At 54.1% G+C, this 20,244-nt stretch overlaps 7 protein-coding genes and 1 non-coding gene across 8 annotated transcripts; 4 read left to right on the plus strand and 4 right to left on the minus strand.

Annotated features, from left to right (window-relative positions):
- Nucleotides 1-129: 129 nt before the first annotated feature.
- Nucleotides 130-1,242, minus strand: C7974DRAFT_29367 (uncharacterized protein). The gene is made up of 2 exons (XM_046137665.1): nucleotides 1,149-1,242; nucleotides 130-1,099 (listed from the first exon to the last, which is right to left on the minus strand). The coding sequence occupies exon 2, from the start codon at nucleotides 937-939 to the stop codon at nucleotides 268-270; it is 672 nt and encodes a 223-aa protein (XP_046003621.1). The 5' UTR covers nucleotides 940-1,099; nucleotides 1,149-1,242; the 3' UTR covers nucleotides 130-267.
- On the minus strand, nucleotides 1,091-3,410 carry C7974DRAFT_440487 (uncharacterized protein). Its single transcript, XM_046145328.1, has 4 exons — nucleotides 2,561-3,410; nucleotides 2,142-2,514; nucleotides 1,721-2,094; nucleotides 1,091-1,675 (listed from the first exon to the last, which is right to left on the minus strand). Exons 1-4 carry the CDS (start codon nucleotides 3,014-3,016, stop codon nucleotides 1,568-1,570), a joined length of 1,311 nt encoding a protein of 436 aa, XP_046003622.1. The 5' UTR covers nucleotides 3,017-3,410; the 3' UTR covers nucleotides 1,091-1,567.
- A 1,172-nt stretch (nucleotides 3,411-4,582) lies between these two features.
- On the minus strand, nucleotides 4,583-5,594 carry C7974DRAFT_29442 (uncharacterized protein). Its single transcript, XM_046137671.1, has one exon. The coding sequence runs from the start codon at nucleotides 5,288-5,290 to the stop codon at nucleotides 4,691-4,693; it is 600 nt and encodes a 199-aa protein (XP_046003623.1). The 5' UTR covers nucleotides 5,291-5,594; the 3' UTR covers nucleotides 4,583-4,690.
- Nucleotides 5,595-5,932: 338 nt separating this feature from the next.
- Nucleotides 5,933-6,005, plus strand: C7974DRAFT_t12. Its single transcript has one exon. It is a non-coding gene; the product is annotated as a tRNA-Lys (tRNA).
- Nucleotides 6,006-7,901: 1,896 nt separating this feature from the next.
- Nucleotides 7,902-8,900, plus strand: C7974DRAFT_300896 (heterokaryon incompatibility protein-domain-containing protein; the record flags this gene model as incomplete). Its single annotated transcript, XM_046137818.1, has 1 exon — nucleotides 7,902-8,900. A coding segment is annotated over one exon (999 nt), but the record flags the coding sequence as incomplete, so codon positions are not given.
- A 3,163-nt stretch (nucleotides 8,901-12,063) lies between these two features.
- Nucleotides 12,064-13,283, plus strand: C7974DRAFT_29453 (DnaJ domain-containing protein). The gene is made up of 2 exons (XM_046137674.1): nucleotides 12,064-12,340; nucleotides 12,389-13,283. Exons 1-2 carry the CDS (start codon nucleotides 12,185-12,187, stop codon nucleotides 13,097-13,099), a joined length of 867 nt encoding a protein of 288 aa, XP_046003625.1. The 5' UTR covers nucleotides 12,064-12,184; the 3' UTR covers nucleotides 13,100-13,283.
- Nucleotides 13,284-13,539: 256 nt separating this feature from the next.
- C7974DRAFT_29445 (uncharacterized protein) lies at nucleotides 13,540-15,476 on the minus strand. The gene is made up of 2 exons (XM_046137672.1): nucleotides 14,658-15,476; nucleotides 13,540-14,610 (listed from the first exon to the last, which is right to left on the minus strand). Exons 1-2 carry the CDS (start codon nucleotides 15,304-15,306, stop codon nucleotides 13,727-13,729), a joined length of 1,533 nt encoding a protein of 510 aa, XP_046003626.1. The 5' UTR covers nucleotides 15,307-15,476; the 3' UTR covers nucleotides 13,540-13,726.
- Nucleotides 15,477-15,982: 506 nt separating this feature from the next.
- On the plus strand, nucleotides 15,983-18,472 carry C7974DRAFT_440493 (nucleoside phosphorylase domain-containing protein; the record flags this gene model as incomplete). Its single annotated transcript, XM_046145329.1, has 4 exons — nucleotides 15,983-16,843; nucleotides 16,890-17,344; nucleotides 17,400-18,323; nucleotides 18,375-18,472. The coding sequence occupies exons 1-4, from the start codon at nucleotides 16,377-16,379 to the stop codon at nucleotides 18,470-18,472; spliced, it is 1,944 nt and encodes a 647-aa protein (XP_046003627.1). The 5' UTR covers nucleotides 15,983-16,376.
- Between the last annotated feature and the right edge of the window lie 1,772 nt (nucleotides 18,473-20,244).

Below are 20,244 nucleotides of genomic sequence, written 5' to 3' on the forward strand. Positions count from 1 at the left end.
TGTTCGGTCGGGCTGACGGGCTGCCTCCGGATTGGAGAGGGGCTGTAGCGCCCGGATGTACCTGCTCTGGCCCGCGGAAGCACCCCCGGTTGGGACGATGGCTGGCCCAATCGGAGATTTCGGACCACTCAGGGCATCGCGATCATGCGAGCTATACGCCTCCGGCCTTGACCGGTAATATGGCACCAAGGGCCGGCCCGCTACTGACTGCATGGCAGGATGCAGACAACAACCGCCCAGCAGCAAACCCGCGGCAACAGTCGCATCTCAACATTCCCGTCCAGGCAGACTGGCCAATACAATAAGATTTGCATACAGTCCTGGTCCATTAGCACGGCGTGAGAGACGAGGATTGAGATGCTTGGTGTAAGCATGGCGCCGGGAAGTAGATCTAGCCGTTTGAGCAGGCTGCAACAGGCACGGACGGGAACCTTGAACGTTCAAGGATCCGGGGTCATTATCGTTAAGTGGGCCTCCGTAGCGCGCTACCATGCTCCTCGAGAAGCGACTGTGGCGGTCACCAAGGGTACGGCAGTTCCGTTTCGCTCGGCATGCGGTGCGCAAGAGCTGGGTTTCAAGTGTGCAATAATCTGGCCTTGCTGAAGTAGCGGTGAGGCGTTGGTATGTCTCTACACGGCATGACTCGTGCATTAGGTCTTGGACCCTCCTTCTGCAAGCACGCTGCCCGTGTTGCGATACATCAGGATGAAGCAGTCGATATACGCTTTCCAGTCCGCTGCGTGATTTTCGTCCATGGTCGTACGAGTGGGGCTGGGAGCCTGCGTTCAAACACGGCACCACAACACCGGAACCGAGTCCGAACCCTTGTCTAATAGAACGGGCTCCCGCACAATGAGGCGTGACTTGACCCTGTTGGGAGAGTCGGTGATGGTGGTGTGACTGCCAAGCGACGTGCATGTTGTGGCAGGCGGACGTCATGGTGATGGGGGTTCAGGGTCTTTGCAGAGCCTCCCGGGTAGCACATTCGACGAACTTGGCGACGTGAGGTCGGACAGCTATAGTCGAGCGACGATGCCGTGTTTGATTGGTATGGTCCTACGATTCATGCACGCCGGAAGCTCTCCGCGTTGGTGTGTCCAGTCAAAGGTAAGTTTTCGTTAAGGCCAGCCATGAAGGGCTTCCCTTACCTGGTTAACACAATGTAGGGTTGCAGATACATGCTGCGAAGTTGGCTATTCGCTCTTACAAAGCGACGCGAGGCTTTCAGGTGCTTCAGCTGTCATGCAACCACGGAGGCCTGCTGTTAGGATAAACTTTCGTGGTTTCAATCAGAGACGAAGGTATGAAGAATTTGTAGGGGAACCATTTCATTGTAACTGTTACGGGTGCGGTGGATCCAACAGGATCGGCGTATCAACTTCCCAACGAAGCGCTACCAACATATGGGAAGACAGCGAGGGGTCAGAAGTTGGCAGTGCAGTATCCATGTCCTGGTTGGTGAAGGCATACCAACGGCAGTGGCTTAGACTGCCAGCTCAGGCGGTGTGGGAGTCCTCAACAACTTGGACTTGCTTCTTGACGACCTGCAAGCTGTCAGTGGTAGATATCACTCCAGGATTGTTCGGCCAACCTTCGTCCGCTCCGGATAAGGCGGGATCTCCATGAGCAGCACGCAGTGACTGTACGCCCAGTCAATCTCGGCCTGGTTACCATACTGGAAGTGTCAGTCGATGTAAGTAAACAGGGTGGCGAAACTTACGACAAGGTAGCTGTACTGGAAGTTGCGCGAATCGGCGACGGGCGTGTTCAACCACTTGACTTTGAGCAAGTCGTGAGGAAAGCCTTCGAACCTCTCCTTCATGCTGCAGTCTTCATAACCACCGCCGCTGCTGCCCATCAGCTCCTTTCCGATGACACTGTGTGACAGGTAGGCAGCATCTTCGCTTTCGTCGTCATAGACGTAAAACTTGCCCTTGATGTCAAGTTCCGGACGGATGGCGACTGGAACCCCCAGCGACTTGAAGATCTCGTACGCGACCATGTCTGAGCCCTTCAGAGCGGCCGGCAGTGCACTAGCGCCTTCTTTAGTAGCATGGGCATAGGCGTGGCTGCAGTACTTTCCAAGAAGACCTCCTGTGGTTGGGTCAGCGTCGCACTCCACTTCGGTCATACGAGCCTACCATTGGGAAAGAAAGATGGGTTGGCAAGGGCAGCCTGCACCTCCTTGTAGACAGGCAGCTGAGATGCGTCCACGGCGTTGGTGCCAGCGTTATGGCCAACACTGCGACGAAGAAAGAGGTTGTACGTCAGGGTGAGACGGTAGCCGGACGTGACTTGAGACACTTCATGTTCGCAGTCGCTGTAGAAAGCGGCCCACTGAAGGTTCGAACTGTCCTTAGACCAGTCGAATGTGGTAGAGAGACCCTGGTGGCGAACGACAAGCTGGCCGCCTTGGTGTGCGGAGGGGAGACAGACCACCAGCGAGCCGAAGTGAAGGTCGGAACGCGGGGTGTCGAGGTGGGGCTTGAACATGCCAGAAGGTCCTTCATAGACCTGGAGGAGTTAAGATCGAAAACAAGTTGTTCGTCTGCAGTCTTACATTCAGTTTGTACAGCTCTGCACGGATGCCCTGGGACTTGTTGTTTGGCAGTGGCAACAGAGCTTGGCTGATGGAATCGATGATGCCAACTTCGTACGGACAGAAGTTTGTCGAAAAGGTAGTTGGATCGAGCTTGGAGGCCTTCCTGTAAGACTCATCGATCACATCCTTACCATTCAGACCGAAGCTCGCAGGCTGGGTGGACTTGACGAGGCCTTGGACGGTGGAAATATCATCGGCCGGCAGAACGAGCTTCTTGATCTGTTCGGTGTCGTCCCATCGGATGGTGACTGGTGGAGTGCCTTCCTCGTTCACGTTGAGGCGTTCTTTCACAGCAACAGAGCCTCCGCAAGCGTAAGCAGACTGACTCAGGAGCGGAGCAAGACCTTGAATGATAGCATCGCCCGCGGAGTCGGCGGCGTCTGGCTGGAGGACTTGAGGAACTACGATCGACATGCTGGGCGATGATAGTTGCGATTGGTGGAGAGTGTGAGTCGGTTGAGCTGCTCAAGTAGTTGGGAAGGTGCGGTCACGTGTCGCGTGTGCGACTGCCGCAAGGCTGCAGGTGGGACCTTTCCAGGCTGCAGGTGGGACCCTTCCAGGCAGCAACACGACACGAATAACGAAGTGAAGGGATCGGAGCGGAAAAGAAATGAGACGAACGATACAGCAGTCTTGATTGCTGCAACGACAAACCATATTCCACAGCACGCCAACGGAAATTTGGACGACATGCTGTGTGGAGTACAGCAGTGGATTGACCTGACGTTTGTGTCATCAAACCGGACGACACTCTGTCTTCTCTCCTCTATATACGCCTGTGAGTATGGCTTCACGCGTAAGTTGGTTGCAATTATTTTCAACATCGCGATCAACACTCAAATCGGTCGAGGGTTGCGTTGTTATCAGTACGTGTATATCTGTCTTTCTAGTATCTGATTCGTGTTATACTGAACGCCTGCCCTCGATCTATCTAGACGGACTGTGGTGCATTCACCTCCAATTGCTTACCGAACCTCACAAGGCTCCATGACTGGCAAATCGTATCTCACATGTTAGATACGAAGCGCGTCGATGAATTCAACAGTCGGCCACCTTATCTGGATCGCGGATGTGGACAACGTCAGACTTGAGAACGCTCCTACAGTGGATCTTGCTCGATGGTACCTCTTAGAGATCATCCTACACTGATCCTGTAGGAAACCTTCCAAGCTTTGACAATCCTGACAGCGCCCCCCACATCGATCGCAACCCATGTCGCTTCAGCCGCTCACCTTTGATTGCCCGAAGAATCACCGCCAACCTGCTCGAGGCCCAGAAACGGTCACATTGCAACCGCAGAGCCTCGAACAGCCCCCACTTCTGCTTAGGTACCCAGCTGCGATCCCACGATTCCGCACATATCCAGAATCGCGTAGACAGGCACGCCGAGGTAGGGCCTTCTCAATCCCGGTAACCTGGACAGCAGCCTGTTCGCCAAGCCGATCATCGCCTTGGGTGCAGAACATGGATACGCTGTCGCTTGATAGTGGGAGATGCGCAGGAAGCTGGAGCAGAGCCAGAAGTAGCATGACTGGGATTGCGGCAGATTGTCGGCTCAATGCGGCGTTCAATGATCTTGTATTGGTAGATTGTCCGCGGAGATCACCACTGTGGATCTCGGCGCCATTGACGGCCTGGGATTCACGGGGACCAGGCGGGATGGCGGATCTGTATCCGGAGCCGGCGGGACACCACCCGCTTGAATGAGCTCGAAGTATCGTGAATGAAGCCAGTAATGATTGACATGAACAGGAGGCCACCGGAGATGTTCGGATACTCAGGATAGTGGTTGTGCGGGTATTCAAGCGCCATTCACTCTGAACTCGAAATTGAGTTGAGTGAAAACAGAGTGGTACCCCATGTTCTATTAACATATCGGTCCGGAAGTGACCCAAAATATCTAGGCCTGCAGGTCGAGATCGAGCAGAGAGCCATCAAGACTGAAACGCCGAACACCGCAGCTGAGATCTGGGAGACAAGGTGGCTGATCACACTTATCAAGACGTAGCATCGCTTGATACTGCTTGAGATTATGTTATATTCTATGCTAATCTCGCAGCGCCCTCACTTGCGCATCAAGTCCGCCGCCTAAGTCTTCTTCACTCTACGTGCCGGCTTTGTCGGTGAGCCAGTCGTTGCTCCTCCGCGTTGGCTCCATGGCGTCTGAACAGCCGCATCCAAAATGCCAGTCGCTCCAGGCGCGCGCAGCTTCTCAATTGTCTTCCCAACACTCAAGTCCACCAGCCTCCTCACCTGATCGCTCGGCCTCGGTGCAGGTCTCAGCAGCGCGCTTGTGTCGTCTTTCTGCGCTCTGAGGATGCACATGGGGATGCAGATTGTTTTGTCCAGGGGCATGACTGTCTTCCTGCGATTGCGACGGGGCCTGGATGGTGTGCCAGGCGAGCTGTCTGCAGTTGAGGGTGTTCTGCGCGTACGCTTCTGTGGCGTCGAGGGCTCGAAGAACGACCATTTCCGCGGCGCGCATGGTGTTGTCGGTGTCAATGGTCGACGTGATGTTGGCGTGACTGGGGCTCGCGGTGATATCTCTGTCGCGCAAGACGAAAACGAGTCGCAGGTCGGTGGCGGGGTTTGCGGTCGTTCTCGAAGCTTTGTTGGTGCAGCTATCAGCGCGTGCGAAGCCAACAGAGCAGTCTCCATGGAGTTCGCGGGTACTGGTGATTTTGTCATGATGCGATCGAATATGTGAGTAGGAGAAGAGAAGAGGTTGTTGATGGGAGTCAGATGAGCACCACATGTGTAGCATTCACCTCCGCACAGTCACGAGCCATGGTGTCCGCTCACGGTGAATGCCTCATTGTCTTGCCATGTTTTGCCATGGTGAAAGGCACGGGGTGCGCACAAAGCCGCCGCGCTGCACAGATGGAGGTTTCTTTGTTCGCAGACAGACCACTGTTCCGGTCAAAGTTCACCGCCTCAATCATTGGGGACAATGTAGGCGCTGACAAACACTCTCCTTTTCGTGATCTCCTAGGTCTCAGGATGTCGCAGAGCTCGTCCGATGTTGAACTGAAGTACACAACAGTGCGTGGTCTCACCTGATTGGCGCTTTTGGCCATGTAGGGGAGTCTGAATTGTAGAGTATTTGGCTGTCAGGACAGTCAACAGTCAACTGGAGTGAAGGTCGAGACCTGTAAGCTATAGCAGCAAGGCAGCAAGGTATCGACGTCGCCAGTCGCACATCATCGCCCGACAGCGACCAAGGTATCCTTCCGCGCTTTGTTCACGGTGAGTCGTAACAAGCTGGCATCGAGTCACGTTGCTGAGAATATAATGGTATCACTCTCTCCTTCCTTCATCAATCAGCAACAAGCCCGGCTGGCACAATCGGTAGCGCGTGAGACTCTTAATCTCAAGGTTGAGGGTTCGAGCCCCTCGTCGGGCTGATTCTTTTTGTATTTTCAGTTTGTCCGCAGCTGTTGTGGTTGTGGAGATACGGAGGGTTGAAGTTTTTGCTGTCGGTGGAGCGGTGATGGTCTGAGCCACGCTAGCGCCCTCGCTTCGGTTAGCGCCCTCGCTTCGGTTAGCGCCGATCCACGCGATTTCCTCGCCGGGCACGGTTCACGATGGTCTCAACAACAGCATGCACATCACGCAACGGTTTGCAACGGTGAGCGACAGTAACAATCGATCTGAATTTTGATGCGACTGTCGCAGTCCTACATCCCTCGCAAACGCCGTCTATATCGCGCGCCCCGCCTCACCACTCGTCACATCAACTGCCTGTCAGTCTCGACGAAGCCCCAGCTCAACCTCGACTTCGGCTATCAGCCTCCGCATATACTCCTCGCTGGTAGACCCTCGCCTCGCCTTCATGGCTGCGTGTCGTGTGATCTCCTCGATGTCTTTGCGGACCTGATGGTTGCCTTCGCAGGCTGCTTTGCGCCATGATGACGGGCACTCGGGTTCTATTGAAGATCGAGGGGATGTAGAATCTTCGGAGGCTGGCATGGCGTCTTGATGCGTGGCTGGCAGATTTAGTACAGCTGTTGAGCGACTAAAAAACATCCAAACGAACCTTTACTTGATGGGTACTGTCGATGAAGGTTCAGGCGGTTGAGTCGCGTTCAGCAGCGTTGATTTTGTCAGCAAGGCTTGGACGAGAGCTTGAAACGAGTTCGATGCTTGACTTTAGATGATCGGGAAATGAACACCAGCTTGTTTGCGGGTGCCACTCGTGCTGTGCTACACGGGTACCAGCATCAGCTCACCGACCGCAAGACCAGTGTGTCGGAGCAGCGGTGAGAGCCTCAATACGGGTGCGTCTGGAAGCAGGAGGTAAGCACAAACAGCTTCGCTGTCTTCTCGCGGGACTTGTTTCAAAGGGCGGTGCCAGCGTGGCTCCAATGACAGGGCTGAACTTGAAGAACGCCAGTCAGGCTGCGAAGTTGATAGACTTCATGAATGACATCTGCAGTTACTCAGAACTACTCTGCCAGATGATCCTGGGATGAAACAGTTGATGTTTGTCACCGCACACATGCCCACAGGTAGTGACACAGCCTCACCGGTTCAGAGTTTTAATGCGATCGCGTGACGTCGATGGTCTGTAGAACTTGCAGGAAGGCGCGTATGGCGAGAGCAATTGCCAGCTGTGAAGAGGGTCAGATGTTGTAAGAGACAATGACCGATGAGATCAAAGTGTCTCGCGACCATCGTGGTTCTGACAACGGGCAGGCAGGCCATCACCAGCGGTAAGCACAAGCATTCATCTCGGACAGTCCCATCGTTATGCCTTGTGGAAGTGTTGTTATCCTGTTGAGGCAGCGACGGTGGCTGAGCGCACAAGGCTGAGGAGGCATGAGCGCCCGAGGCTGGGCAAGCACGCCGAATTCACTCGTTCAATCATCCAGACGGTCCTCAAGGTCCAGATTCATGTTGCATCTCTGCATGATATGAGTATGAGTGCCTGTATTGAGACTGAGGCTGCCAACATAATCTACGTGGTGCAGGTGCCCCGCATCGTCGGCCAAAGTGGGTCCACCGCTCGTCCCAACACCACCCGTTTCGATACTCAGCACACGCTTTCTACGCCGCACCAACACGGATGCTGCGGTATCTAATGCGAATGTCTGATTCCTTTCTCACCAAGCAACACTGCATTTCGCGACCAGCATGAACACTTCTGTAACAACGCCTACGAGGCTGAAGCGCGCCAATCGGTCCGTGTCAGCAATGAATGCCGATGTCCAGATGTGGTCAGCGAGGCTCAGCCGCAGCGAGGTCTTATAGGGAGCCTCGGCCTGCACGTCAGCACGATCCTACCGCCGATCTCCTCACTATGGAGCAATCTGAACAGGACGACGAGTTCTCTCACCCGCTTCTGGACGGACGGCCCAACTCGATTCGTCTCGTGCGAATCAGACACGACAGATCACAGGATGGCCGTATCTGCTGCGACATGCGCACCGCCAAAGTCTACGAAGAGTATACCTGCCTGTCGTACGTGTGGGGCGACGCGAAGCACGATGCTGGTATCGAGATCAATGGCCGCGTTTTCAAGGACGTCCAAAAGAACCTCTGGGACTTTCTCGATGCTACCATCACGCGCAAAAACAATCCTCGGTGGCTCTGGATCGATGCACTGTGCATAAACCAGTCAGACGAGAAGGAGAAGAACGACCAGGTCCAGAGAATGGGAGACATCTTTCGAAACGCGCGCGAAGTGGTATCGTGGCTCGGGAATGATCGTCATATCACAGCTCTGCTAGAGAAAAGACACCCGAGCCGTCGCGGAGTGGAGAAGCTGCTCTCTTCGCCGTACTGGGGCCGCGCCTGGATCACGCAAGAGGTTGCCCTCGCCCCTTCTCTTACACTCATGGCCGGCCATGCTGCGCTGGGGTTCGCCGATGTGGCTCAGATGGTGGATTCCTGGGAAGGGTTCAAGAGCCGTCCCCGCATCGAAGGCAGCAGAGTTGACCCGACGCGATGGAGACTCTTCAGGGGCGAGAGTCTTATGCTCCTGCTGCAGGAGTGCCGCGAAAAGCAATGCCGCGACTACCACGACAAGATTTACTCTTTGGCTGGTCTGTGTTGCGAGAGCAATAGCATCGAAGTCGATTACAGCGTCTCCCGCGGACGGCTTGCTGTTGAAGTGCTGCGGGCATGCCATCAATGGTTCTGCCTATGCTCGGTCGCTCTTGTTGGCCTGACCCTGCGACTTGTCAAGCGGACGGTACCACGAGCGAAGCGTTGGAAGAGAGAAAAACGAGGACGAAACTTCTCCACGCCTTTCGCTCAGTGCAGTGTGCCCGCTACGACGATGTCTGATGGCACCAAGTCAGTACTCATTAACATCCGCACCATCTGCAGCAACTCGAAGGGTCTGATCGAGCTTCGAGTAGCGGCCGACTCGTCTACGGTGTCTGTAGCACAATGCAGATCTGTGTGCGTGGATTACGGAGAATCGGGGCGCACCCTCGAAGACGGCATCACGGCGAAGTTGTCGAGTGATGGACGAAGGTGCACAGTATGGTTCAGTCTTGATGTGTTGCTGGAGATGGGCAGAACGTTTCAGAACAATGCAGGATGGTCGATATGTCCGTCGCGGTTGGATCCTGCGAGTCGTCAATCAGCACGGGTATTGACACTGTGCCCCGAGAATGATACCAACGTCCCGGCAGAAGACGACTTCTTGTGGGAGTCGAAGGACCACTGGAAGGAGGGGAGTATGGTGGACGAAGACAGTTGGGACAGCTGGTCGGACTCGGCGACCTACGCATACGCTGCTTCGGTGCCTGACACCAGCTTGACAATAGCAGACCCGTCCAAGGTTGAAGAAGTGCAGAAGGAACGTCTAAATTCTGAGTACGACCAGTTTCTCCAGCAACAACAACTGTCGCAGAAACGCGAGCCACCATCCCCTTCTCCAGCGCAGCAACCCTTACATCTCCAGCACTATCCACAGCCTCATCTCCTACCCTATCAGCAGTTTCCAAGTGCTCAATTCTATCAACAGCCCCAATTCCATTCTCAGCCTCAAGTCTACCGACCGCCTCCGTTGTATCTGCAGCCTCCACATTCGCAACAGTACTTGCAGCCCCCGCAATACCCGCCACTTCAGCATTATCACTCAAATCCACAGCTTCGACCTCAGCATATTCAGCCGCGTGACGAAAGTGTAAAAGAGCGAGCTGTCGATGCAGCAATGGCGTTCGATAGAGTGCTTTACCGAGCGTATCGAAGGTTCCGCGATAGCTGAGGGGCGGTATTGGAAGGTTTGTACGACCGTCGACTCGAGAATCGATACCAAATGCAAGTAGGCATGACATAGAACAGTGTCTGAAGGCGGCGTAGAAGTTTGATTTGCGGAACACTACACTTGGTCTCTTCGCTCGGTCCTTGACTATCAAAACGCACCGATGTGAGACATTCTCAACAAGACCGACTGGCGGCCTTTACCACGCCGACTACAACCTCAGCACAACCGTCGCTCAATCTAGAGAAACCAAACGAACAACATCCTTCTCCAGCTTGATCTTGCCACGATTCGCCAGGTAAGCAAAAGCAGCACCTATCTCCTTCGAACTAAACTCATGATCCTCAGGCATCCATTCGTTGAGGACCTCAGAGCATCTTTGCATCGTTTCTGCTCTACCGTTCTTGAATAATGCCTCCTTCATCTTGACCAACGAATACAACAGCGTGTCCAGCTTTTGGAATCTCATCTCAGAAACCTTTCCATGTGGCGATCGGTATGGCTCGACATGTGCATGCCGTATATCGCGCGCCAGCTGCTGAGTTGGGCTGAGATACGTCTTGGCCAGCGCAGGCTTAGCTTCTGGGGCTTGATCGTTATGGTATACAACACCGTTTCTAATGGCTAACATGCCCTGCGCCGACAAAGTCTCGAGTATGCGCGTTCCCTCTTCTTCGTCGAAGTTCGGAGCTTGCGGGTCTAGTCCATAGTTGATAGCTCGGATAGCGGAGATAAGCGAAAGACCGCCTGACCACCACTGTGTTTTGAAGCTTCTCAACAAGATAGACTCACGATCCGGCTTGTTCTGGAGACGTCTGGACGATGGAGGTGGAGAAGCGGGGTTTGGAAAGAGCCTGTCAGCAAGGGAAATCTTTCCTTTGGCAACATCGCTGGCTGGGGTAGCACGAGCAGTACGGTTGACGCGGAGCTTTGAGCCTTTAGAGATGGTGTTGGAAGCGGGGCGCCGTTCGAGTGTATGCTCGGACTGTTTCACCTGTCAGCTGGGCTCACGCTACAAGTCAGTCACTTACCTCGTTGTCTCGTCTCAGCTTCTTGGCCGCCGCGGGAGAAGCGAAATCGTCAATAGAAACGTCCACCAAAGTGCCATCGCTTTCATCATCTGTCAAGTCAACACCAACCGCGGCTGAATCCTTGCAATCTTGCTGGAAAGTCTGCGCTGGGCTTCTCTTCCGCTTGTTTGCACTGGCCGTTTGCTTCACCTTCGCGCAATTTGCCTTCTTTACAGCCTTAACTTTGGAAGAAAACGAGCTTGTTCACGTTTAACAGGCTCAAACTCGTCAACACTCGGTCAGGTTTCGGTACTCGTTGGTGGAGAGACGACTTTGCGACGGACTGAAGAGATTCGAAGGTTGGCGTCAAATCAATTCGCTTTCCGTAAGTTAGACCTCTGGATGATGGCGTGGCTGGAGCCACAGGTACTAGACTTTCAGTTTCGCGCGGTGAGCGAATTGGCAACGAGGAATGAAGGCTTAGAGCTGATACGGCAGAGATCTTAGTAGCGTCGGTATTCTTTCTCTCAGCAGCTGTTATTTCGACTGGGAATTTCGATCCCGTGGAACGCACAATGAGCGGCCTGTCATTCAAGCTGACAAACCCATCTTCTCGATGAACTCTAGCAGTGCTAGCAAAACCAGACTTTTCAGCGGCCTTCCACTTTGGCAGACGCGTGGCGAGCGGCTCATCGTCCGAGCTGTCAGCTGAAACTTCTTCAGTAACTCCACCAGCACCAAGACCAGCCTTCCTGGCGATCTTCCATTCTATCAGACGCGTGATGAGCGGCTTGTCGTCTGAACTGTCCGAGTCGTTTGCTTGCACAATACCGCTGGGCTTTGTACGATCTGCTCGCAGTGCAGGAGCACCGGGGCCGACGATTTCGCCATCGCTGTCGGAGTCGATAACGTAGGGAGACGACACCGTGCCATCAGATTTGAGGCGTTTGGAGGCAGAGGACGTTGCACTCTTAGGAACAAACGGGGTGCGCTTGGACGATGGGTATGCCTTTGATTGTCAGTGTTTGCACAGAGTGGAAAGGAGGGCGTAGAACATACCTTCGCTTTCGACACCATTGCGAAGGCGCTGGTATGTGTGGACCAAACGGACATGGTGTTGGATCAAGAGACAAGGAATGAAGATATTTGAACAACAAACAAACGGTTTGTGGGCCGAGCTTAAGGCAGCAATTCCAGGAATCAGAACTTTCTGGCAAGGGGTCGAAATGTGTGCAAGAGTAAGTGAAAGAGAAACCCGTTCTGTTAAAGGCTCAGCGCACTTGTCCCAATGTCGATGGAACGCATCTCACCACAAAATCCTCTCAACTCAGTACCCCTAACAGCCTTGTGTAAATCATGGCGCCCTCCACGGTTATAGAAGACTACTACGCGATCCTTGAGATTCATCAGACTGCCACGCGGGACATGATCGTTAAGGCTTACAAGCGACTGGCGCTGATCGTGCACCCAGATCACAACCCCAATCCAGATGCTACGCAGGCCTTTCAACAGGTATGTAATTACACCAACCAGCAACATGCTTAGGTGCTGACACAGAAGCTTGTCCGAGCCTATGAGACACTAAAAGACGAGACCGCGCGGCGCGAGTACGATATCCTCTACCCCTCTCTGAATAGAAGAGCACCGCATGCCTCAGCTCCCCGCACCGGTGTCGCCAACGAGGCAGCCCAGATTCTCGTGCTGCAGCAGGCCAAAGAGAAGCGCACCGCGCAATGGCACTTGAGTAGCGCTGCGTTCGATAAGACAATCCTCCAGATCAGCGAAGAGATAAATAGCCTCAAGTCGGCGATTCATTCCATGAAGGATATCCTTGCAGCTGAGGCGGTTGAGGGTTTTCGTGCGTCGGACCGGAGTCCGCGGTTGTGGTCGTTTTCAAGGCAGAAGAAGGTGACCGAGCTTGCTGTGAAAATACGTCAAATGGAGGGGAAAAGAGAGGATTTGAGGGTGAAGCAAGAGTGGTTTGAGTCATTAAGAGCTGATTTCAACGCGGCGAATTTAATGGACGACATGAAGATTGCAAAGCTGCGGGCGACGTTACAAACTCGGCAAAGACAACAACGGGAGCGCGCAGAAAAGGAAAGAAAGGCAGAAGAGAAAAGAAGGCAGAAGAGAAAAGAAAGGCAGAAGAGGAAAGGCGAGCAGAGGAAGAAAGGCGAGCAGAGGAAGAAAGGCGGGCAGAGAAGGAAAGACAGGCAGAGAAACAGAGACAGGAACGACGAGCACAGCAGGAAAGGCAACGAGAGCGGGTAAGACTGGCGCAGCAAGAAAGAGAGGCAGAGAAAGGCAGGCAGGCACAGCAGGAGAGAAAGGCTGAGAGAGAGAGACACGCACAGCAGGAAAGACGGGCAGACGCAGAGACACGAGCAGATGTGACGGAACGGGCGACTGCACAACGTCGGCGCGAGGCCACAGAAGAACTTCGCCGACAGCAACAAGCAGCAACAGGACAAGCCGCCGAGCCGAATCGCCGGAACAAGCAGTACTCTACACATACACCCCATCATTCCACGTCCCAGCGGCGCACCTGTAAACACGGCGGCTGGTGGTCTAAAGATCTAAACCGAGCCAAGTGTCCACAGTGCACCGTCGGCTGGCCTTATCTGCTCCAGTGTCCTGGATGCCCGGTCATGGCGTGTCCGAAGTGCCAGGCGAACATCCGACCTGGATATCAGGGCTGCGGGAGTATGGATTGGGAGTGTACACCGAAGATGCCACCATATGTGGAAGATTGGAACGAGGACAAGACTGCGTATTAGGATCTGCGTGGGTGGAGGGTGGATTGGAGACGTGCTCGGTAAGACGATGTCTTCGATATGGTTTCTGACTACAGGACTGCGTAGACGGCGTAAACAGGACTGGGCGGGTATAGAACTCACTTCACGGCGGCACGCTCTCTACGCTTCTGCCCGGCTGAGCAGGTCGGCTCTCCATAGCTTCCCGCCTCTCAATCTCGAACTCTTTTCTCTCTTTCCTCAGCTTCTTCTTCTCCCGTCTTAGCTCCGCAGTTTCTCTCCTCAGCTCCCGCTTGTCCCTGCGCATCTCTTCTACATCCCTCCTCAACTCCTCCTTTGCAAGCCTTAACTCCTCTCTCCCCTTCATCAGCTCCTCTTTCTCTTTTTCCAGCCTCTCTCCCAGCCCCTCCCCAAGCTCCTCAATCCGCCAGCCAACCCTCTCCTCCACATCCTCCGCAGCCCCCTCACACCTCTCCTTGAACTCTTGAAAGTTCTCCTCGGCAACCCGCTCCAGCGCCAGTCGCTCCTCCTCCAGCATCGCCGCGAACTGGTCGTCCGCCACGCTGCGCAGGAAGTTTGCGTGGCTCAGCGTGTGGTTGTAAATGTAAGCAACTTCGGAGGAGAGCTCGCCGGCGAGGCGGTCGTGGAGGGAGACGCCGAGGGCGGTCAGGCGTGGCGGGGGCGCGGCGTGCGAGGTTTGGCTTGAGAGGGAGGGCGTGGGAGAGGGCGTGCTGGTGAGGAGGCGCTGGAGGATGGTCGGGAGGAGGGAAGGTAGGAGGGCGGTGAGTGCGTTCTCGACGGCGGTGTGGATGTCGGAGGATGGCGCGGTGGGCGATGCTACCGCGTCTGCAATCGGTGTGTGTGGTACTGAGTGCAGCGCGGCGAGCGGCGAGAAGTGTGGGCTTGGTATTGTGGAGTTTGGGGGTGTGGGACTCGTGCTGTCTCGTTCGGTCGGACTTGCGTGTACTCCTGCAAATGGCGAGAGTAGGACTCGCTTCGGCGGTGGAGAAGATGGTGTTGGCGTCGCGACTACAGCGGTCAGTCGTTGATCAGTTATCGTTGAAAGCAAAGCCTACCGTGTCTAGGCCGCTTGTTGCTCCCTTCAGCATACGCAGGCGGCAGCTCACCCTCGACAGTCGCAGTGACATCTCTGGTATCTGCGATGTTGAACGCCCGCCAATCGACCAGCTTGTACTGTTGTTGCCTGTAATGTTGATCGACTGGAAAGCCGGTGAGCTCCTCAGGATGCCCAACCAGACGCTGGAAGCCAGCAGTAACTCCACGATGCAGCCAATTGTTGTCGAAGAGGATCTCGACCTCGGTAGCCCGGGCGAGCTTCGCGAGCTGGTGAAAGGGCGCCTCGCTGCCAGGACGTGGGGTGAGAGGTGTAGACTGCAGCCAGACAGGACACGTCTTCTTCAGCTTCAACGACAGTGTGCGCATTTGAGGGTTGCCGGCGCGTGCGAGGGCGTCGAGACGGTCTTGCGGCAGGGGAATGGCTGCAGGACCGACAGAGATCGCGCCCGGGACGATATTGTCGGCGTCATACTGTAGAATCACAGTCTGGTCGGAGCCCTGGACGGGCACGGCAGATTGCAGACACAGCGTGACCTGCGCGCGATGATCGTGGCACTTGATGATGAGAGACAACGACACAGGTAATGCAGGATCGGTGCGAGGATAAGCCAATGCGGGAATGCCGCCTTTGCGGACATCGTAGGTCATATTGGCTAACTACAAACTACTCACAAATATCCCCCTTGCAATAAGTCAAGTGACAGCAAGGGAACCCGCCCACCCGAGCTTTGTGCGTCGCAGGAGCAGCTCTGACTCGACCGTATGCAGCTTAGCCACCGACACCAGACCACGCCAGCCGGGGTATCACCCCTCGCCACGCAGGAGCCGACGAGCGTCGTGCACTGCGCTTTGAGGCCTTGTGAGGTTCGCAAGGATGGTGGACCGAGGCTGACTGCGGAGGGTGACGATGTGCGCGGCAGCAACGAAGTGAAGGTCGCCCCGCGAGCTGCTAGCCCCACCGTCCAGGCTGCCAATGTCTGCCGGGGTATCACCCCTCGCCGCGCAGGAACCGACGAGCGTCGTGCACTGCGCTTTGAGGCCTTGTGAGGTCCGCAAGGATGGTGTACCGAGACAGGCTACCGGCAGGCGGAGTGGGTGAGGTGCGAGCAGCGGGCGGTGGCGGGAAACAAGTGTTGATGATGCGCAAAGATGCGGGATTCGTGATGAGGGTTGTCGTGGGCGATGGGAGGTGATGGTGTTGTGTCGGGAGGCTGGGAAGGAGAAGTGGAGCGACGCACAGACGGATCGCGACGGCACGTGACTGTGCTAGCCGCGCGCGCTAGTGGGACCTCCCGTTGTCCACACCACGACGACAACCCCTACTGGCATGTCTTATCGAGGCCGATTTCCTTATGTGTTTCCGTCTTTCCTTTACGATGTCCAGCTTAGTGTCGGGGCATGGTACGAGCCGGGAACCTTAGGAGAGCTCAGCCTGCTAGCATGAGGATTAACCGACGTCTCATCCCGACCCGCTCATTGGTGTGTTGCAATCAGATGTGGCGCATTTCCTGGCAGGGCCAAGTCTCACTGCAGTCAATCGCTAACATGTGGGTCGTGATGTTGGCATCGAGCCATCAGGCTGACCCCGTGCAGCCTTCTTACCCATCATGTCCCTCACACTTCGTTACCGTCTCCCATCATTTCGAGCGAGTCTTTCCAGCGAATGCGCATTCTCGCTACCCAGGATCTGAACGGCCCCCGTCGCAGAGCCATGCACCATGTCTGACCCTAATGCCTACACGGTAGGCTGGATATGCGCAATCTCAACTGAACACGTTGCAGCTCGGCAATTTCTCGATGAAGAACACGACCCACCTGAGTTTACAGCAGCCAATGACTCCAACAGCTACACTCTGGGCACGATAGGCAAACATTTTGTCGTTATCGCCGTGCTACCTGCCGGGGAATACGGCATTGTTTCCGCCGCAAGTGTTGCAAAGGATATGCTCCACAGCTTTCCCAACGTTAGGATTGGTTTGATGGTCGGGATTGGAGGGGGAGCACCAAGCTCAAAACACGATATTCGCCTTGGTGATGTTGTTGTGAGCACACCTCACAATGGGATGGGTGGCGTCTTCCATTACGATTTCGGCAAGACCGTCCAGGGCCAGAAGTTCGTGACAACTGGCTACCTCAATCAGCCGCCCACTGTCGTCCGAACTGCAGTGGCTGACCTCCGCGCGCGGTACGAGGCCGATGGCCATCAAAGAAGTCCTGGCGAATAAGCGTAGATTGAAGAAGTACGGGAGACCGGATCATGCCAGCGACCGATTGTATAAGCCCAATGTGGTACATCCCAATGACACTGAGGATGCTTGTGCAAATGTCTGCAGTAGCGACTCTGCAGACCTGATCTTGCGGCAGGAGCGGGACGAGGATGATGACGATCCAGCTATCCACTACGGTTTAATTGCTTCAGCCAACCAACTGATGAAGAATGCCGAACTCCGAGACCAGCTGGCCAAAGACAAAGACGTACTCTGCTTTGAGATGGAGGCGGCGGGGCTGATGAACAACTTTCCGTGTCTTGTCATTCGTGGAGTTTGCGACTACTCCGATACCCATAAGAACAAGGTCTGGCAGGGCTATGCAGCTATGGCAGCCGCGGTATACGCAAGAGATCTTCTTCGTCGGATCCACCCTAACAAGATCGAGGCCGAGAAGCGATTGGGTAACCTTGTATCTGGTCAGTACGATTGCTGTCATTTGATGGATAGCGTAAAGACTGATTTTCATACAAGATCTCAGAGACACCGCAGATGAACACAAACAAATATCCCAGCAACAACTGAAGGTCATGCAAGATGCAGACAAAAGAAGAGAGGCCGAAGAAAAGACTAAACAAGAGGCCGAGAAGGCTAAAGAGGAGGCTGAAAAACGAAGCGAATGTCTACATCTGTTCCGCCTGGCCGAGAGTGATAGGGACGCGACGTACGAATCATACAAAACTAGGGTAGAAAATCGCGTTGAGGGCACATGTCATTGGGTCCTTGAGCACGACAACTTCTGTACCTGGACTAAGCAAGACTCCGGACTTCTCTTGATATCTGCAGACCCCGGATGTGGCAAATCAGTACTTGCAAAGTTCCTCGTCAACAGTGTGTTACCGCAGACATCAACAATCTGTTACTTCTTCTTCAAAGAGCCAGACCAGACCACAGTCCGTCAAGCCCTCTGTGCTTTACTGCACCAGCTGTTCTGCCAGAAACCTACTTTGATCGAACATGCTATGGAAAATTTTGGCAAGAACGGAAAAAGCCTCATCAACTCGCGAGAGTCGCTCTGGGAGATCTTAGCGGATGCTCTTAACGACCCTCAAGCCGGACCTGTCATCATCGTGATAGACGCCCTTGATGAATGTGTTGGGCCAGAGTTGAACGAGTTATTGTGCAACATAGAAAGGCAATCTCGTAGGACCAAAGCCAAGAGTGGTAAACTCAAGTTCCTTCTAACCACCCGTCCATATGATCAGATCCTTTCCAAATTTCAATCCTTGTTCGACAGTGCTTCGAGCATTCGTATCCCCGGAGAAGACGAGTCAGAGAGGATCAGTCATGAGGTCAACCTTGTCATCAAACACAGGGTGGACGAACTAGCCAAGGAAAAAGCCTGGGAGGAACAGATCAAGAAAGCCTTATCGAAACAGCTACTTGCCATTCCACATCGTACGTACCTCTGGGTTTATCTCATGTTTGAATTTCTACGATCAGAAACAGTCAAGAAAACCGAAAAAGGTGTACTTTCGGCTATACAAGCACTTCCAAAGGATGTCGATGCTGCGTACAACAAAATCTTGAGCAAGTCGAAGGATTAAACAGTTGTGCGCAAAGTACTGGCTATCATCCTCGCTGCAAAACGTCCACTTTCTTTGGCCGAGATGAACGTAGCCCTCAACGTAGGACCGGCTACTCGGGAACTGAGCGATATTGATCTCGAGTCAGAGGAGAACTTTTTGACAACTCTGAGATCCTGGTGTGGACTCTTCGTATCAGTGTACAAGGGCAAGATCTACTTTCTGCATCAAACTGCTAGGGAATTTCTGCTTGCGGAACCATCCGTGTCGGCAGCTGCTACTGCAGACTTGTGTTGGAAGCACTCTATTATTGCGTGTCAAGCACATAAAGAGCTTGCGCAACTCTGTATGCGGTACCTTGTCCTTTTCAAGGATCACCTCGAATGCGTGGAAGAAACATACCATGATCTCGATACCAGAACTACGGTCAAAGGTTTCGTTTCCTACGCAGCACAGAGCTGGGGTCATCATTTCCGCAAAGCCCAGATAAGCAAAGAAGATTCAGATTCAATCGATCTTGCAATACAGGTGTCTGACCCTTCATCTGGCATCTGCCGCATATTGTTCCGTTACCGCCCAAGACTCTCTGATCATCCTCCAAGATTTGCCACTATTCTTGGTTTGGCATCTTACTTTGACCTTGAAATGGTCGTTGAGTGGTTGCTCTTGAACGGTGCCGACATAGAGGCAAGAGAGCAAGATCATGGATACACACCCTTACAAAGGGCTGTCTATGAGAGAGACTACATGATGGCAAGGTTCTTACTCATCAACAGAGCGAATGCCAACGCGAAGTGTGAACCATACGGATCTGTCCTTGGGATAGCTTTAAGACAAGTGGACGAGCACATCGTTGAGCTACTGCTGGAGAACGGTGCAGATTTGAAGGCGCATGTTGGAGAGTTTGGTTCCGCGCTTGCAGCTGCTGCATACGGAGGTCAACAAGCAAAAGTAAAGTTTCTGCTAGAGAAGGGTGCAGACGCTGATCCGCCAGATGGGGAGTATAGATCTCCGCTTGCAGTTGCTGCATGCCAGGGGAGAGACATGATCATCAAGATTCTGCTCGAGCAGGGGGCACACCCTTGCAGTAAAGACGTAGAGGGACGGACCCCGCTCTTCCTGGCATCACAGCACGGTCATCTGAAAGCTATCGAGGCCTTGCTTGAGTACGGTGCCCATCCTGACCATACAGATGATCATGGTCGAACACCGCTTTGTATAGCATCAAGGGATGGTCACGTTGAAGTTGTTCAGTTGCTGCTTAAACACAGTGCAAATCCAGATGTTCGCGATGAGGATGGGTGGTCACCACTGATCTTCGCGTTTTGTGGAGGGAGAACGCAGATAGGTATAGTGGAATTGCTCCTTAGTCATGGAGCTGTCTGGCCCAACACAAATGACAGCGAGCAGACACCACCCGACTTGTCACTAGAGAATTCCGATCTTGGGGCAATCGAGAATCTGCTCAAGATTGACGCAGGCTTTCGTAAGGGTGATCGGGGATGGCCGCTCATCCATGTGGCCGCAGATCGGGGTTATCTTAGAGTCTTCAAACTTTTGCTTGACAAGGGGGCGGATATTACAAAAGTTACTACCGACGGCGATAGTCTCCTTGGTGTTGCTGCAAGCCGAGATCAGCCCCAGGTGGTCAAGCTACTACTCGATAGAGGCACAGACATTGCAGCAGTTAACAACGACGGCCGGAACCCACTCCATATCGCGGCGAGACACAACAATGTTGATGTCACGGAATTACTGCTTGAGCATGGCGCAGAATGGTCGGCTACTGACAA

The sequence above is a fragment of the Boeremia exigua genome (genome assembly GCF_020726555.1).
Source record: "Boeremia exigua strain MPI-SDFR-AT-0100 chromosome Unknown C7974scaffold_1, whole genome shotgun sequence".
NCBI lineage: Eukaryota > Fungi > Ascomycota > Dothideomycetes > Pleosporales > Didymellaceae > Boeremia > Boeremia exigua.